Source organism: Pistacia vera, unplaced genomic scaffold, assembly GCF_008641045.1.
Source record: "Pistacia vera cultivar Batoury unplaced genomic scaffold, PisVer_v2 Contig609, whole genome shotgun sequence".
Lineage (NCBI taxonomy): Eukaryota > Viridiplantae > Streptophyta > Magnoliopsida > Sapindales > Anacardiaceae > Pistacia > Pistacia vera.
The window spans coordinates 731,158-750,383 of NW_022196456.1; the positions used below are offsets into that span (position 1 = coordinate 731,158).

The 19,226-nt window shown below is 35.3% G+C and overlaps 3 protein-coding genes across 3 annotated transcripts; 2 read left to right on the forward strand and 1 right to left on the reverse strand.

Annotated features, from left to right (window-relative positions):
• The first annotated feature begins 442 nt into the window (after nucleotides 1-442).
• Nucleotides 443-2,371, forward strand: LOC116110682. The gene is made up of 4 exons (XM_031396907.1): nucleotides 443-670; nucleotides 822-897; nucleotides 1,004-1,099; nucleotides 1,856-2,371. Exons 1-4 carry the CDS (start codon nucleotides 504-506, stop codon nucleotides 2,180-2,182), a joined length of 666 nt encoding a protein of 221 aa, XP_031252767.1. The 5' UTR covers nucleotides 443-503; the 3' UTR covers nucleotides 2,183-2,371.
• A 669-nt stretch (nucleotides 2,372-3,040) lies between these two features.
• On the reverse strand, nucleotides 3,041-3,681 carry LOC116110672 (60S ribosomal protein L27a-3). The gene has a single exon (XM_031396895.1). The coding sequence runs from the start codon at nucleotides 3,600-3,602 to the stop codon at nucleotides 3,162-3,164; it is 441 nt and encodes a 146-aa protein (XP_031252755.1). The 5' UTR covers nucleotides 3,603-3,681; the 3' UTR covers nucleotides 3,041-3,161.
• A 4,000-nt stretch (nucleotides 3,682-7,681) lies between these two features.
• Nucleotides 7,682-10,429, forward strand: LOC116110675 (probable 3-beta-hydroxysteroid-Delta(8),Delta(7)-isomerase). The gene is made up of 4 exons (XM_031396899.1): nucleotides 7,682-7,927; nucleotides 9,486-9,632; nucleotides 9,742-9,850; nucleotides 9,973-10,429. The coding sequence occupies exons 1-4, from the start codon at nucleotides 7,795-7,797 to the stop codon at nucleotides 10,235-10,237; spliced, it is 654 nt and encodes a 217-aa protein (XP_031252759.1). The 5' UTR covers nucleotides 7,682-7,794; the 3' UTR covers nucleotides 10,238-10,429.
• Nucleotides 10,430-19,226: the final 8,797 nt, after the last annotated feature.

The window sequence follows — 19,226 nt, forward strand, 5'->3', positions numbered from 1 at the left end:
TTGAGGAGCTTTTTAAGCAACTAAATATGCCAAAACTAGTACACGTACACGAGAATTCTCAAATGCATCCACAGTGACGCTAGAAAATATATTAATAAAGACTAAAAGATAAAATTTTACAATTTATCAACCACAAAATTTCAGAGGACTTCTGTCATTTAGTGTTGTATATATATATAAATTTTTTTTATCAATTTCGTGACTTATCACATGTCAGCATCCAAATTGATATTTTACATGACATTCCTTCCAAAGCAGACATTACAGTGCTGGAAAGTTTGGCATCATATTTTCAACTGGTATATATTAACTTAATGTAGTTAGGCTTGATAGATAAGCTGGAATATTTAGTGTTCTTTGGCCAGTAGTTATCTGGAATATCGCGAACAATTTTTCTGGCAACTTTAGTGAAAGGAGAATAAATTCTAAGCCCCTTTATTTATCCATCTGTAAAATTATTCATCTTTTGGTTATCTGCTTCAGATTCTTGTGCATCAAAATCGATGGAAGGCTACATAGAATGGGTACCGATCAATCGAGAAAATTTACTCATAATGCATCCTCTGAATTTAACCGTTCAGGTTTCCAGGATTTCCTCCAGGGTTACTCCTCAAGAACTCAATACCTTCTTCTCACATTGTGGAACTGTCAACAAAATCCAGCTCTATAGGTAAACATAACTTTCATTAATGCAAAAATCTGGACTCAAACTATAGCTAACAAGATAAACTCTTGCTAGCGGGAGTTAAAGTCTGGATTTTGGAAAAGTTGGGACATTCACAAGAGTCGAACTGTTTATTTATTTGATCATATTCTCGCAGAAATAAAGACAAATCACAGACGGCTTTGGTGACATTCGCACAGCCATATGCATTTCAAACTGCCCTTCTCCTTGATGTAAGCAAGAAAGGATCAGTCTTATTGTCTTACAATCAAGATTCTCTACTGAATTGATCTTTATCTGTGTGGTAATCTCAGTAATGTTTGTTTCACTTGTTTTCAGGAAGCTGCTTTTGGTGGGCAAATAATTCGCATCTTGCCTGCAAAGGATTCAGAAAATCCTCCCAGTCCAAACAATCTGACTAATGAGACCAAGAAGGTATGCTGCTCTCTTTAACAATACAAGATAGAGGAGAAAACACTTTCAAGTTGTTGCTGCATTAGAATTAGATTGTCTTCTTAAGTTATATCAATCTCATAGAAATTAATATTTATCATCTCTTTCTAATTCTTGAACTGGTCATTATAATTTATTTGGTTCTGCAATTTTCTCAGTTCGTGCAAACAGAGTTCTTCACTTACTAATCTCTGAGTTTTCAACCGTAACTGATAATATAAATTATTCAATGCCAAGAAAAATGGAGAAAAAAGTGTTATTCTCTACTCTGATACCATGATAGAAAAAACTGTTCCAAATAAATCTATCAAGAGAGAGCACAACGAAGTTCTAATACCATGTTAGAAAATAGGCTACAATAGGAGAAAGCAGGGTTGAACATCGATTAGACTAGTATTGAACTGAACTATGAATTACACTAAATGAGTGTAAAGTAATACAGAAAAGAAAATTTTGAGTATACAAGAAAATTAAAATGTACACAAGGTAATCTATCGATATAAGGTAAGGCAATATATCTTAACAGAGTAACAGTGATATCCATCAAAATGTATTTTGTGTGCACAATCATGCTTTGGAAATATTTTATAAGCCAACAAAAAATCGGTGCATGCTCTGTTGATTTGTGATTCAATTGCAAACAACTCTATGTTTCCTATGATTCTATAAAAGTAATTTCAATAAACTTCAGCTCTTCTAAACAAGGCATAAATAATGAGTTCCATATTTGTACGGAAGGGCGAAAACCAAGGATTTATTCCAGTAATACATGCTGAAATGCAAGCTATTGCTTCAAAAGGGGTTGAAGTGTTGAACAAAACCAGAGAGGAGGTAGAGGAAAACTACAAGCTCTCAGAGAAAGGTAGAGCTATGATTGAGAGGACAAAATCACTGGTTTCCGCAGCTAAGCCGGCTGCAGAACATGTTGGTTCTAAAATAGTTAACAATGATTATGTAACCAAAGGTGCATATTGGTTGTCTAGTGCAATGGACATGGCCTCCAAGTGTGCCGCAGAATTAGGCACTAAAAGGAAGGATAACCCTAATTCTAGAAAGCAGAAATGAAGCTTGCTGTGTTGCTCCTATTTCTAATATTTGGTAGATCAGCAGAATCGTTCTAATATTTACTAAACGAAATTGGATTACATGTGTTTAATGTCAGATATTTTGAAGCATGTATAGAGGCTTATTATGTAAGTGATCGCAGTTATATTGACAAGTGTGACTTTATGTATCTTATGTTATGAACTTATTATAATGGGATGAGTGTTTCACATCTAAATTCGACTGCCAAATAAAATTATAAGCAATTGCTGGCTAGATAGTAGATTATAACTTATAAATGAATTAAAAATGGTATTGGTGTCAATACTTATCCATAATTAAAATTTCTCTTAACATACATTATGAATTTCCATCAAGACTAAGATTTTCTGTCAAAAGTTTCAAACAAGCATATAATACATAACAGATTGCTTATAAAGCTAAGATATCATCTTCATATCCCAATAGAAGACTGTAACCAGTTTCAGGAGAAGATCTATGGTACCACGTCAACCATGACTCGGACCAAATTATAGTAAAAATTAATAACTACACCGAAGAGAGACAATATATTGGTTCATGGTATAAATGCATTAGTCAGTGGTATGGATGATGTGATACCGGATGTATTCTAGATTTTTTTGTAATTGCAGATGTGTCGACACGCTATTAATTGTCAGATTTTGTGGAATGATGTTTTTCCTAACATTAAAGTGATGTTGGAATATTATAAATTACCAGATTTTATGTCTTCTTACCTTTTCTTTATTCCAAAAATCATTTCCTAAAATATATGAATTATTATGTCACCACAAATATAATCCAGATAACAAGCAAGAAATATTTATATTCATGAAATGATCTTCTATCAAAATCTTCTTCTAAGATCATGGAAAAATATCATATAGAAATCAAACTAAGATTAAAACAACATTATATCAAAATCTTTAATCTAGAAGTCCCAACACAATTAAGGGAAATGAAAATTATCAAAATACCCCTAAGCAGTAAGAACCACCGCGCCACCAGCCTCCTTAATCTTCTTCTCAGCTGTCTTCGACACCAGCTTCGCCTTGACGACGACCGGCTTGTTCTCCGGCAAAACCCCTTTCCCCAAAACCTTAAAGTAACCGAACTGCGTGACATCAATCAATGGAACATTGTCTTTGTCCGCCTTCTCTTTCACATCTTCCGGAACCATCGACCAGAGCTTGTCTATATTGACTATGGGGCAGTAGAACTTGTTGCGGAGCTTGTGGAAATACCTCATACCCACTTTACCAAAATACCCCGGGTGGTACTTGTCGAAGAGGATCCGGTGGTGGTGCATGCCTCCGGCGTTTCCGCGACCTCCGGGGTGTTTCCGGTGTTTCCCGATTCGTCCGTGGCCGGCGCTCACGTGGCCCCTCTTCTTGCGGTTTTTCTTGAATCTGGTCGTCATTTTTTTGGGAGGTCTGAGGATTGGGGTTGTTGATTGGAGGGCAGAGGAAAGAGAAGGAAGGTGAAAGAGGAAATTTAAGTGGTGGGGCGGCTAGGGTTTTGGAGATTTTGGTGGGTGCTAATGGGCTTTCAAGTTGGTCCTGTAATGTCTCTATGGGCCCAACAATCTTCCTATGACATATTACAAATTAATGTTTATGAAATTTTTACACTTTACGTAAACCAAAAAAGAGTTTTGGCATAAACTGTAAAATAATTTATTTTAAATCTTATAAATACTTTTGAAATGTTACCAAATAACCTAAAAAAACTTCAAAAGTGCATTTTACAAGTGTTTATAGAATTTGAAATAAATTATTTTAGGGTTAGCTTCTCCCATAAACTCTTTTTTAAAGTAATAAAAATTTTAAAATATCCTTGTTTTATTTCATAAAATTGACTTGATTTATTTGTGTGTATTGAAGGCCTTTTTAGTAAATTCAAACTAGAAAATTCTTCTAAATTTTCCTTGTCAAACAACTATCAACTATTTCATGAAAGTTATATTTTCATAAGCTCTATTTCAATAAACTCTTCTTTTAAAAGCTCAACTCAAATAAGTTGTACCTAAAATTTGATTTAAACTCCAAGTGATGTTATTTAAGCCCCACTAAATTTTTTTGTAAGTCCCATTTATAAATAAAATTTATTTAAGTACTTTATTCTATCTACAATAATATTTTTTATTATTATTAAAATACCCTTTTTCTACTTCTGTTTTCTTCCAAAATTTCTTTTTGTTTTCTCTATCACTTCAATTCTTGCTCACCATCTCTAAACTTGTTTCTCTCTCTTTTATAGTAGAGTTTTATCATCTCTAAATCAATTATTTATCTTAAAAGTAGTATTAAAGAAATAAAATGATATTCACAATTAAAACCATTAATATAGATGGATCAATGATTTAGGAGTTGATCATCCAATTTTCTCTATCTATTAGATGCATATCCTGTTTGGTTGGGCTTATCTATCGGCCAAAAGAGTTTATTTAAAGTCATAAACAATTTTGGTTTTTTTAGGTTGTTTGATTTCCAAAAGTGCTCAGGGTACGACTTCTTTAAGTAGAGCTAACAAAAGAAAAGTTTATTAGAGTAACTTTGGGGAAAATTTTATTACTTGTTTGGTTAGGATTACATGAAAGAGTTTTTTAGTATTAATTTATCAAATAAGCTTTCAATATATAATAATAGATCAAGTCAAATTTATAAATAAAATAGGGATATTTTTAAAATTTTAGCATTTTAAATAAGTTCAAAAAGCTTATGCGAGAAGATTAGTCGTAAAATAACTTATTTATATAATCTTATAAGCACTTTTGAAATACAAACAAACAACATAAAACAAATTCAAAAATATTTATAACTTTAAATAAGCTTTTTTAACTCATGGATAGGCCTAACCAAACACGCTAAATATTTAAAATATTAAAATTTCAAAAATGTCAAATTCTATGTTATAAATTTAATTTGATTAATTCTCGTACTAAAAAAATCTTTTACATTTTGTTAACCAAGCAACTAACAAATTTGTCATGAAAGCTTGTTTTCATAATCTATTCTTTAATAATCTCTACTCTAATGAGTTATAGCAAATGCACACGTAATACCCATTGATATACATACATATAACATATGTATATAGATGTAACTAGTAATAATACTATATGTACAAAAGTGATGTCATTGATGATGTATAAGTATCATATTAGTCATAGGTTAATGTGATTAATTTTTTTTTTCTCTAATTAATATAATATTAATACGTTATTAATAGCATCAATTAATATATCAACTTGATACATATAACAGAGGAATTGACCTTGACCCCCTTTGAGGTTTGGTCAAATTATAAAATTCTCTTTGAGATTTCAAAAACAACACAAATCTCTTTGCCTTGGTCAAACGTTAGTGATCCATTCGAGTTTAATATATCATGAGAATAAAAAATTAACGGATTGTTCTTCTATGATTTTTTGTTTCTTGACATAAAAATCTCAATGGTAAGAAGATTTTTATTCCCCTTCTATATAATTAAATAACAGGAAGAGCTGGAAGCAGACCCTCTAAGGTATAACAGAATAACAAAGTCCCCCATTATTTTTTTAAATGACAAAAACCCCCTATTGTTTATAATCTGTTAGTGAATTATTAAAATATATTGTGTTATGAGTTAATATTAAAAAATTGTTCTCATACTCTTTATTTTAATATCTAATACTTAAGGGCAGATAAAATTCTATTATTTTCGATTTTTTAGGGGAAATTTTGTTATTTTACAATACCCCGGGAGAATTAAGGGTTATTAGCCTTAAGGTGGGTTTAGTTGAGGAGAATCTCATATTACTCCAGGAGTGCAATCTTATATTATTGTCATTACCATATTTAATTGTCAAGTAATAAAAGATTGTGGTAATCCTCCATTACTATTTATCTAAGATTACTTAATAATCTTAATTTTGTTATAACTTTACCCTTAATTAATAACTATTATTAATAATATTATAATATAATAATTTATTAACAAGAACATTACTAATAATATGAATATAATATAATAATATTATTAATACCATAATATAATATTAAAAAGAAAGGTAATTTAATAAAAAACTTCTCTCATAATTCTTTTATTCCTTTCAATCAAACATATTAATTATTTGTACCCATCAATTTATTTCAATCTAACCAAACATATTTAATATAACATTTCCAATAATGTAATGTTTTTCTCATTAATATAATATTCAAATAATACAACATTCTCTCAACCAAAAGCTCTTAATCATATTTAAGTTTACTGTCTTAGCCTTTTAGGTAACATTGCCCAATTTGAAACTGCATCTTGTATCATCAACTGTCACGTTGAAGAACTAAGTAATATTACACTCACAAACCCTTCTCACTAACTATAGATGCAAAAAATCAACCGTCATGAAAATAGGGTTTGATCCCGTGAGGTTGAGGCCACTGACAATCCTTTAGACCTGCACACATGAAAGGGCAAGTGTGAAGCTTCCGGAAACACCAAGGTGGTGTTTGGAGTAAGCACTCCGACGCTCAAGTCAGCAAGGCTGAAAGAGATTATTTGATAAGAATTAAGGAGATGAAAAATTACTAAGAGTCTTACTGGAAGCTAGGACTACGGCGGAGGCGTCGGGTTATTGGGAGCAAATAGATGGTTTTAAGTAGTGTAAATTGACTACGGGAGATTGTCCCTTGATGAGAGGGCAAGCCTCTGTTTTTATAGTGAACCCAAGGGGTTAGAATCCTAGTAGGACATTGAGTCCTCTTTTTTGGCAGATAATCCCTATCAAGAAAGACATATGATTTATTAACTTCATCAGATTAAGTTTAATAGTTTAAATAAGATTTGGAATCTTAGTAGGACACTAAGTCCTATTTTGGGAGACAATCCCTATCATGAAAGACATATGATTTTTTGACCTTATCAGATTAAGTTTAATAGTTTAAATAAGATTTGGAATCTTAGTAGGGCACTAAGTCCTATTTTGGGAGATAATCTGAAAGTGATATGATTTATTGACCTTATCAAATCAAGTTTAATAGTTTAAGTTAGATTTGAAATCTTAGTAGAAGAGGAAATAGAATGAGATTCTGATTTCCTATTTATAGACTGTTGTAGGCTAATGGACTGAAACCTAGTTTAGCTTAACTTATAGGATAGCCCAACTTATAGAGTGGGTAGGTCACAAGATGATTTTAAGCGTAGGCCCAATCGGGATTGGGTTGAGGCTTTGGGCCATGATATGTTTATTTCGTTATTGAGCCTCGTCAAGTTCAAGACGATATTTGGTCCTAACACTAACTTTCTCTCACAAACGCGACATATCAATTTATAATTTGTCAACTTGCAATGAATTCTGTCTATCTAACAATGAGTCTCGCTTGACCAAATGTGAGTTACCACATTAGCATTTATGAGAAGTGTTTGTCAACTACCTTATTCATTTAAAATAAACTTTCACCTGATTATGTTTTATTATATAAGTTTGTGAGAGAGAAGTGTAATATTATTGTTAGGCAAAAATCCGGCGGGGCCGTCGGCATCATGGGCTCAGATGTGTTGTGAGTATAAATACAGTAAAAATTGGTGAACCAAAGTGGAGTAAAATTTCACTTTGAAAAACGCCAAAAATGAGCCATCCCTATACGCCCAGAGATCTGAATCTTGAAGATTACGTACCCAACTTCCTCTCTCAGTCCACCATTCTTGCTGTCTATGGCATCGCCTCCCTCCTTGTCGTTTTCCTCATCTGGGTTCTCTCTGGTTTGCCTCCTCTCTCTTTTTACTTGCTACTGTTCTTAGATTTTTTATTTTGGCCTTGAAATTTCGTTAAATGATAATTATGTTTTGAACTTTTTATACACTTGAGTTGTTTGATTTTAGGCTCCGTTTTCAAATCTGTTAAGGGATTGGAATAAATAATTAAGTGGCTACTTCAGTTGGTTTGGATCTGTTGGAGTTGTACGGGAGGTCTTGAAATTGAATGTCCTAGCACTTGGCCGGGAGGGATTTGATTAAATTCTTAAGTTTGAAAAAATTGAAAGAAAGTTGGAGGGAATGACCTCTTCTGGTAATGTAATATTTAGTTGGTTGTATCTTTTGGAGTTCTACAAGAGGTCTTGAGATTGAATTGTTCTCGAGCGAGCTTGGATAGGTTTGGCTTAAACTTGTAAGTTTGAAACAATTAGGGAACTTGGCTCTATAATATTATTGTCCGGCCGGACATTACCTGTTTTGGTATCGTTAATGGTCTAGTTGGCATTGGATTGTGCTAGCACCAGGCGGAGGGATTTGATTTAAATTTGTAAGTTTGAGAAGAAAATCGAAAAAAGAAAGTTGGAGGGAATGACTTGTTCTGGTAATGTAATATTTAGTTAGTTGTATCTCTTGGCATTGTACAAGAGATCTTGCGATTGAATCGTGCTTGAGGGCACGGATGGGTTTGACTTAAATATGTAAGTTGAAAGAATTAAGAAAATTGGCTCAATAATACTATGGTCTGCACATGCAACACCTGTTTTGATATTTTTAATGGTCTAGCACAGAAGGATGACCGTTGGTAATGTAATGCGAATTTTGTATCAAGGAACATGTAATCGTTAAGTTTTGTCAGACAGTTGTTGTTAGCTGGTTCGATAATGTTCTTTTCAAGCCAGTAGGATAGAATGATCTATCTATTAAAGATGATGATGCCTGCTGGTTTTTGAAAAAGGTTTTAGAAGTTGATGAAGGTATTAAAATTTATGTATTAAAGTTGTTTATACTTATTCAGTGACATTGTATTGTAACAATATCATGCAATGGTCCCTAATGTAATGCCTTCTTGTTGTGAGTTATGGCAATCTTTTCTAGTTGACTATCACAAATAGGAGTGATGGTTTTTCATCTAAAATCTAGTGAAGTTTGCTTTGTGATTTGTCAGATACTGTTTAATTTTGGGTATAATTTAGACCCAATCTCATGAAAAATAATAGACATCATTTTCTTAATGGTTTTCAACTTTAAAATGGGTTCAAGAATTGTATCCAAAAACTATTTTATAGACTCTCAACCAAATGCTTTTCTCAAAAGTTTGCAATATCCTTATTTTCAAGGGGAAAAGGAATTTGGATTGTACGTCAAAGTGGTTTGATGAAGCTTTGCTATAATTTTCATGTTTTTTGTAATTGTTGTCACTCTTAATGCCTATGCTAATGAAGGATTATCTTTCCTTCGTTTTTTGTGTTTTTGGTTGCCCATTTGTTCACTAATTTGACATTCTGAGAAATAGTTTGGTTTTCAAGCTCTTAACTCTTTAGACATCTTTTTTTTTTGGTACCAGGGAGGTCATCCAAAATATCAAAGATTGACAGATGGCTCATGTGCTGGTGGGCTTTCACCGGCCTTACCCACTTGATTCTTGAGGGTTATTTTGCTTTCTCTCCAGAATTTTATAAGGACAAATCTGGATGTTATTTGGCTGAAGTTTGTAAGTCATTTCTTTCTTTTCATCTATGACAATTGGCATAAAATCAGTTAAGATTGCTCTTGAACCATAAGTCCTTTAGTGGATGATACTCATATATGAAAGCTGGCAGGGAAAGAATACAGCAAAGGTGATTCAAGATATGCGGCAAGAGATGCAGGAGTTGTTGCTGTTGAAGGACTAACTGCAGTTCTGGAGGGCCCTGCTAGTCTTCTAGCAGTGTAAGACTTCACTTGACTTCACAAAATGATAATTTCATATTCTATTTCGCTAGTCTAAAATCCGATTTTATTTCCTGAAATTCCGTATGAATGATGGTCCTAATGGTAACTGATTTCTGCAGGATTGCTATAGCTAAAGGAAAGTCATACAGCTACATACTTCAACTTGCAATTTCTCTTGGCCAGCTCTACGGTACTGCTGTATACTTCATAACTTCTTACTTGGAAGGCGATAAATTTGCTGCAAGCCCATATTACTACTATGCATACTACGTTGCTGCCAATGCCTCGTGGGTTGTAATACCTTCACTCATATGTATCCGGTGTTGGAAAAAGATATGTTCAGCTGTTCAGCTACAAGGCCAGAAGAAGACCAAAGTTCGCTGAGGTAGCATCCAGTATATTTCATTTGGGAACGTGGTAGTATGGGATGACGTATTGCATTGTGTTGTTATTTCATATAATGGTAACGTTCTTAATTTATTAAACCTCAAGTGGGTTTATGTTGAAACAATAATTTATGACAATCAACCAGAGGTGCTTCTTTCTGGAGGAAATTTAACGAGAAAATTTAACTCCTTGGACCTCCCAAGTTTTCATTAAAAAAAATGATCTTAAAATATTTTTCAATTTTTTTTTTTTTAATTTAGAAAAACTGACGTGGCACACTTATGATTCATTAAACATGTAAAATGGGTTAAACTGAAAGGATTTAAACATATGTGGGTAATATTATAATTAATGGAACTTTGTTTAAATTTTAAAAATTAAAAACGACCTCTACCCTTTAAAATTGCTTAATCGACCCAAATACCCAAAAAAGGACGGACGAACACCTTTGATTTCTCTGCCATTTTCGACGATGAAAGTGCCTTATTCCGGTAAATATTTGATCTTAAAGCTTTCTTACACAAAATTATGGTTGATATTCAGAAAGAAGAGGGAAACTCAACCCCATTTCAAATCCTAGACTCTGGTGGCGGCAGTAGTTCAAAGGCTGTTGAAGAAGACGCTCCGATGGATCATTCGATGAGTGAAGGTGGTCTAGAGGCAGATGAGATGGCAACAGCACAAGAATAGAGAGAAGAATCGGAAAACGGTTCTGAAGAGGACGTTGGCGAGAATTCAGGCGAAGAGGAGGACGCTGGTGAAGAAATGGTACATTTTTTACTTGTTTTTTTGAATTGGATGAGAAATTTGATTGATTTGTGCGAATTTGGGGGAGATGTAGTTGGTTTTATTGTTATGGTGGTTGTGGCGTTTTGTCGAGTAGTTGGCGAGCATTGGGGGAGTGGCTTTGTTTGGGTTCCAAAGGATGAGGGAAGGCAAGGGAGGCCGTAGGGAGGTTGTTTGTGGGAGGTTGGTGGGCTGGGGATGGCAGGAGGTGGCGGAATAGGGCTGCGCGCGCTGTGCGTGGCCAGCCCTGCAATATGCAAGGCAGCCCCCCTATTCTGCCACCTCCTGCCATCCTCAGCCCTCCAACCTCATGGAACCTACCACAACAGCCTTTGTAGTGCATTTGCTTCCCTGGTCCTCTCGAGGCCAAAAACACCCACTCCCCGATGCCCTCGAAGCCCATATCCCCCAAATTGACAGCCTATTGTGTTTTTTTTTTTTTTTTTTTTATGTTTAGTTTACATCGATTATGCAAATTTTCCAAAGCATAAATTATAAAGACTATGGGTTGGAGGTTGTAAGCGATAAGGTATAGTACTTCCTCGTAACGGTGACAGTTAGGTCGAGTTGGCAAGTTTTTACGAGAATAATGAAGATTTTACGGGAACAGAAGAAGGGTATAGACCGATTCAAAGAGAGTTGTTTCGGTCATTTTGTGAACATCGAAAAAAATTGGAAAAAAGGCGTTATGGGGGAAGTGCATTATATATTGTTGCACTCAGTTAAAAGCCAAAAAGAAAAAAAAGAAAAAAAAGAAATGTGGTTCGTGGTGGATGGAAAGCCACTGCGTTTTGGGATGATAGAATATGCCCTGATGACAAGATTAAGATCTGGGGCATTTCTAGATGCGGCAGAGCAAGAGAGAATAAAGAAGAGTAGGGCAACCGATAACTTGGCTAAAAAGGTTTTGGGGGGAAGACGTTTATTACGAGACGCAATTTAGAGGAAAGGTTAGAAGAAGGTGGGTATAACTCTTCAGAGAGGTTCAAGATGTGCCTAGTATAGTTCGTGCATTCGATCCTAATGACTATGACTCAACAAAAGCTGTTAATATGGATTGGGTGAAGTTTGCAAGCAACATGGACTTCTTTAATGCTTATCCATGGGGACGACTATCATTTCAGCTAACCATGAACTCCCTATAAGGAAAAGACATTATATTAAAGCAACGCCAATATGTCGAGAAGAATAGACCGAGCATGTACAATTTGTTTGGCTTCCCATGGGCAATGCAGGTAAATATTAATAGCTTTTTGTTATATTTTTTGTATTATATGTGTTTCAATTATGATATGAACTATTTTTTTACAATGTAGGCTTGGATGTATGAGGCATTCCCTGTCCTGGCTAAGGCGGGGGGAGGATGAAGACTTCGGATGAGCGATCGCAATTTCCTAGGATGTTACGGTGGCATATCAAGAAGTGTACCCATTGGGATTACGACAAAATAGAAATCGAAATTTAAGCGGCTCAGGTAAGATTAAATGATTAATCTTTTGAATATGCGCTTGCTTTTAAATGTGGCTTAGATTTGATTGATTTTTTTTTTCTTATTGCAGGGAGTTGTCCGTCCCTTCCTCACCACTACTGGGGGTGAAGTGGGAGAGGAGTATGTTACATCGTTCAAAGCACTGAAGGATGAAGCAGATGAAGGAATATATCGCCTAATGCGGGACCTAGAAGGGGTCACGCATGTAAGTGCAATTATAGGGCTAGTACTTGAGAATGTTGTTGACGCCAAGGATGATGAAGCTCCAATCGGTAGGAGGGAAGAGGATGAAGAGGTTCTTACGCTTCCACCCAATTGGAAGACCGGTACAACAAGTACCGCTTTGCTGAGGCGTCAAGGTTGGGAGGATGAGGTGGTTGACCTCATAAACGGTCTGTTTGAGAGTTTTACAACAACCATTTATGAGAGGTTTGAGAAGATGGAAGAGCGGATGAAAATGGTGGAGGAGAAAGTTGATAGGGTGGCGGAGAAAGTTGGTATGGTGGAGGAGGAAGTTGGTGGGGTATTGAAAGTGGTTGAAGTGCAACCTGAGCATAAAAGAGAGAGCCGAAAGAGTAAGCATGCAATTTCTCCTTACACGGCAATAACGTATGGAAAGAAGAGGAAAACGAAGAAAAAAAATGAGGAAGTCCGTGAAAGTGGAGAAGCAAAAATGGAGGAGGAGGGTAATGAGGAAGGCAGAGGAAGTGGGGAAGTGAAAATTGAAGAGGGTGAGGCGGGACGCAAAGGAAGTGGGGAAGTGAAAATGGAGGAGGAAGGCGGAGGAAGTGGGCAAGTGAAAACAGAGGAGTTAAAGGTCGACTTGTATAGGCCAATAGATGAGGAAAAGAAAAAACTCTTCTATGCCTATTACAATGATTTTGGAAGTGATGGGCATGTGAAGTGCAAGACAGGAGATTATCCTCAGGAGTGGTTTGAAAAGATGTTGACGATGGGCAGGTGGCTCGACAGCTTGGTAAGTCATTTTTGCTTATGTTTTCCATGAGGTATTATATACTTATCATGTTGTTTTTATTTAATGCAGCACATCGATGAGGTATTGGCACTTATGAGGCTATGACAGAGCAGTAATGGTGATATTTTGTATCTACACTGTGCCATCACCGATGTAGCCTTTGGCCAAACGCTAGTAACTACATATGACAGTTTAATGAAAAAGGCCATTGGTAGAGGTGCAACAAGGGGAGGCAAGCAGAAAAGATTGGCCACAGATGACTTCGACGGTGTCTCTAATGATTTTTAGTTTGATGATAGGATGATGCAGTATGTACGGGGGGGAATGCCCAAACATGGCAACAGTTGGGCAAACGTTAAAAGAGCATACTATATCATGAACATTAAGGATATGCATTAGATAACCGTCATCGCGCTACTAGAGGAGGGCTTGCTGCAGATCCTTGACTGCAACCCCAGTATTTGTTGAGAGAGACACTTGGAGACGGAGTTGCAACCATTGTGTGTATTGTTCCCACGGCTGTTGTGCGATAGCGGGATGTTTCAGCACTTGGGTGATGAATTATTGATAGGAAAGTGGCCACTCAAGCGCCTTCTCGTCCCGACAAATGACTCAAGGTAAATTTTGTATAAAACTTACATAATACAATTGTTTTATAAGCTGATTCTAATACTAATATCTTCCTCCTATTGTAGTGATGATTGCAAGGCATATGCACTGAAATTTATTGAGTTCGACATGACCAACACCCCGATGCATGACTTGAATGATGAAACAATAAGCAACTGTTTGGAGCGCTGGGCTGTTGAGTGCTTCTATGGGCATATGGATCCCTTTTGACTGACCATAACCCAATCCAAGTCATTGGTGATGCTGTCATCAAAAGGTATGGAAGTTGGACTTAGAATTTTGTAGTTTATGTGATGCTGTCTTATTGGGTTGTCTTGAATAATTTGATTGTCTTGAATTGGATCAGCTGGTGTTGTTAGGAGTCAGGCTGTTGATACTTGGGTTGTGGTGCTGATGCTGATGCTGAAGGTGTGCTGGATAATTTTGGAGGATGGAGAAGTGGCTAAAGAGAATGATGAAGAGGGGGGATGGAGGCGGCCAGCCCTGCTTTTGTTTTGGGTGTATATAAGAGATTTATTTGTTGTATATAATGTTGTAATTTAATGTAATTGACACATTTTAGATTAATACAAAATCAATTCAGTATTTCTCTCACTCTTTTGAGTTTGTTTTTATTTAGTATTCTTATTACATGACATTGATGTGTTGATGCAATTAAGTTGTCAAATTCAGGAGAAAATATGGAATTAATATGTGTTGGTGATTTTAGTTTGTCAAAATTCAGGAGAAAAGCTGGAAAAAATATGTATTGCCCATGATCGCTTAACCGATATATAAGCAACTACATATATTGCTTAAGCGACAAAGGGTTTTCTATAAAGGATCACTTAAGCGAGATAATAAATCATTTAAGCGATCATGCATCTGGGTAGATGTTTATACTGTCATGGACTTGATCACTTAAGCGATTCAAAATCGCTTAAGCGACCAAGGGTATAAGCAAAGAATTGCTTAAGCGAAATCATAAATCGCTTAAGCGATCGTGCATCTGGGCAAATTTTGATTTTGCCTCGGACTTGATCACTTAAGCGATACCAAATCGCTTAAGCGACCAAGGGTAAAAGCGAAGAATCGCTTAAGCGAGACCATAAATCACTTAAGTGATGGTGTATCTGGACAAATCTTGATTCTGCCTTGGACTTGATGGCTTAAGTGATACCAAATTGCTTAAGTGACCAAGGGTAAAAGCGAAGAATCGCTTAAGCGAGACAGTAAATCGCTTAAGCGATCGTGCATCTGGGCAGATCTTGATTCTGCCTTGGACTTGATCGCTTAAGTGATACCAAATCGCTTAAGCGACCAAGGGTAAAAGCGAAGAATCGCTTAGGCGATCGTGCATCTGGGTAGATCTTGATTCTACCTCGGACTTGATTACTTAAGCGACCAAGGGTAAAAGCGAACAATCGCCTAAGCGATCGTGCATCTGAGCAGGTGTTGATTCTGCCTTGTACATGATCGCTTAAGTGACTAAGGGTAAAAGTGAAGCATCACTTAAGTGATCTTGATTCTTGCTTGTACATGATCGCTTAAGCGACGGTACCATATCGCTTAAGCGACTAAGGCTAAATACACAGGATCGCTTAAGCGATAAATGAAATCTCTTAAGTAATCCAGTGTATTCGAATTATTTTTATTGCCTTTCACAAGATCGCTTAAGCGATGAAAGCTTATCAACACTGGATCGCTTAAGCGATTCCTTTTTTTTTTTTGGAATAGGTTGTCCCATATTAAGTGACGTTAATGTGAACTTCGGACGTTGACAACATCACATGATTATTAACGTTAATGTTAAGCGACATCGGTTAGTAACACTTATTAAGGTCAATTAAGAAGGATTATTTGCAACCTAATTCCATCAACACATATTAAGGTTACAACCGTATGATATATGGATGAATGTCATAGCACACTAGCATGACACGTTAGTAGAAACGTACCTGATTTCATAAATATGGATGATGTATTTGAGAATGATTAGATTGAAATAAGCTTCAATTTTGACTGTACGATTAGTTCAGTGGACCATGATCTGTCTTGTGTCAATTGATTTGATTATTTATATCACTTAATCGATTTTTTTTTCAAAATCATATTTGAATTAAATTAGTTATTTTACGTTTGTACTTAAACATGGTACATAAACATGGAAAAGAAATATTAAAGTATATAATGTTTTTAAAGTACCAAAGTAAATTACCTTTAATCGCTTAAGCGATATATGGTTTCGCTTAACGATAATAAATCGCTTACACAATCTTGTCAAAGGCTGAATAAAGGTCATCCAACTATACTGGATCGCTTAAGCGATTTTAGGTCTCTCTTAAGCGATCCAGTATATTTAACCTTAGTCGCTTAAGCAATCACTTTCAATTGCTTAAGCGATCATGTACAAGCCAGGATCAAGATCGCTTAAGCGATGCTTCACTTTTATCCTTCGTTGCTTAAGTGATCATGTCCAAGGCAGAATCAAGTCACCCCAGGTGCACGATTGCTTAAGCGATTTAAGGTATCACTTAAGTAATTCTTCACTTTTACTCTTGGTCGATGATCGCTTAAGCACTCATGTCCAAGTCAGAATCAAGTCACCCCAGGTACACGATCGCTTAAGCAATTTAATGTCTCGCTTAAGCGATTCTTTACTTTTACCTTTGGTCGCTTAAGCGATCATGTCCAAGCAGAACAAAGATCACTTAAGCGATTCTTCAATTTTGGCCTTGGCCATTTTGCTTCTTATCTTGCCGATCTTTTGATATTGTGCACGTTTGAGTGAGAAATTATATTCCATATTGTGGGTGAGCTCTATATTCAATCATAACCATCCATATTTGTGAAATGAGGTACGTTTCTACTAATGTGTCACACTCGTTACTAATTCAGTAAATTGATTGATTGATTGATTGATACGACAATTATGTTGATAATATTTATTTTGTCTGTTTTACTTCTTTGGGTAGCAATTAGTGTCTGATAATCTTATTTTTTCCTATGATTTTGCATTGAATTTTGATAGGATTTAGGATACTTCTCATACAATTTGGGCCATAAATGCTACCTAATTCTATTAATTTTTCTTTGCAGGCCTAAACAATGATTTTGAGCATAAATGACAGTTTTGAGTGTAAATTGCGTAACTTCAGCTTGGAAACTCGGAATGGCCTGAATTTAGAAGCTTTGGAAAGATAAGAAGCAGAGCTACAACTTTCATGTTTTGGGTATTTCCTAATTCGGATTGGACAAGGGTGAAAACTATGCCTAAAGTCGTGAACAATACGTTGGAAACTGAAGAAAAACGTCTTTGGACGTGCTTAGGTATTTTTTCCATAACTTGCGCTGTAGACGTTGGATTGGGTTTATTCTTAAACGAGTAGAAATATAATGGAAAGGGCTACAATTAATATGTTTAACACTTTTCTAGATTTAGACTATATAATGCTCAAATTTTTCCTGAAAGATTCTCGCCGCGTCAAGGAAAAATATTTGTCGCGGTGAAACTACATCAGATGTGAAAAATAAAACGATGCGTTTTGGCTTGCTAGGGCTTCATCTTTAAGTGAGAGAGGTATAAATTAGGATGAAAAGGAAGGGAAAAGAGTCTTGGTTCGTCATTTGGAAGGCAGCTCTTGGAAGGAGAAGATTATTGAAGATTTGGGCTTCAAATTAGAGAAGATTTCTCCATCTTTTCTTGTTTTTCAATGATGAACCTTGATTCAGTTTGTTTTTGTTATTTTGTTTTGTTTTTGAGTATGAACTGAGTTGTTTAGCTAGGTTTTGATGTAACCTTGATACAATGATTCAAATTTATATGTTTTGATTTACAAAAAGTTTTAATTTCATGATTGAGTGTTTATCTCATTGCTTAATGACTTTTGGATGCTTAATCACCATTCAAATGTATGTTGTTCAAAATGAGACTGAGAAGTGATTTGTGATTGTGCCTCTTGGGATAAATACCATAGATTGAGCGAAAACTAGAGATGGATAAACGCGATCTATGAAATCTAGATAGAATTCCATAAAGCTTAAAAGACTTTGAACTATTAATATTCATTTTGTTGGGTGTGGAAGCTTCATAGGGATAAGTAGGAAAATATAGCATGAGAAGATATGTCTTTCAACTTAGGGAATTCGATTTTCAATCAAGGAATTAGAACTTGGGTAACAGATTCTATGATTTGGGTTAGCATATCTAGGTGAAATCAACACCCTAGCATTTTTTTAGCATTGTTTAATTAGTTAAGTTGTTGGGTTTTGCTTTAATTTTTTTATCATTCATTAATAATTTGTTAATTTGTATTTAGTTTGTTAATTTTCCATCAATCAAATTTAATGTTGCTTCAATTAGGACTTAAACTAGAGAAATTAGTACCTAGTAACACTATCCTCGTGGGAATGATACTCTATTTATCACTTTATTACTTTTTGTGACTAGTATACTTGTACATATGCATGTTTGTGAAATCACGCATCAGTGTCGTACATAAGTAATATGCAAAATTTTACTTACTTAAACCCTTTTTAAAATGGATGAAAATGAAAAATAATTAATTTGAATTAATACATTATAAAGGATGATTTATTCAAGGTAACAATTAAATTTAAAACATAAAAAATTGAAAACAACAACTCTTCAACAATTAGCTTTGGCAACTCTCTCGATTTCATCTTTCCTCTTGATGACATACCTGGAAATACAGGGACATAAAATCAGTTTAATGCACCACAACGAGAAACATAATAATTTCATCAGATCACTTTGGTCGCTTAAGCGATCTTCGGTCGCTTAAGTGATCTGCTTGTTAGATCTGCATATAAGAAAAGATCGCTTAAGCGACCTTACGTCACTTAAGCGTCACTTAAGCGATCTAGTGGTCACTAGATTTGATCTGAGCAGCAGATCACTTAAGCAACCAAGGATCGCTTAAGCGATTGTCTGTTATCTGCAAATCTGAAAATTAGATCGCTTAAGTGACCTAAGATAGCTTAAGCGATCGGCTGTTATCTACAGATAACAACCGATCACTTAAACGATCTTAGGTCGCTTAAGCGATCTGATCTTATTTGTAGATTGCTTGCTTTCTTGCTACTGATCAATTCGAACCTTATTT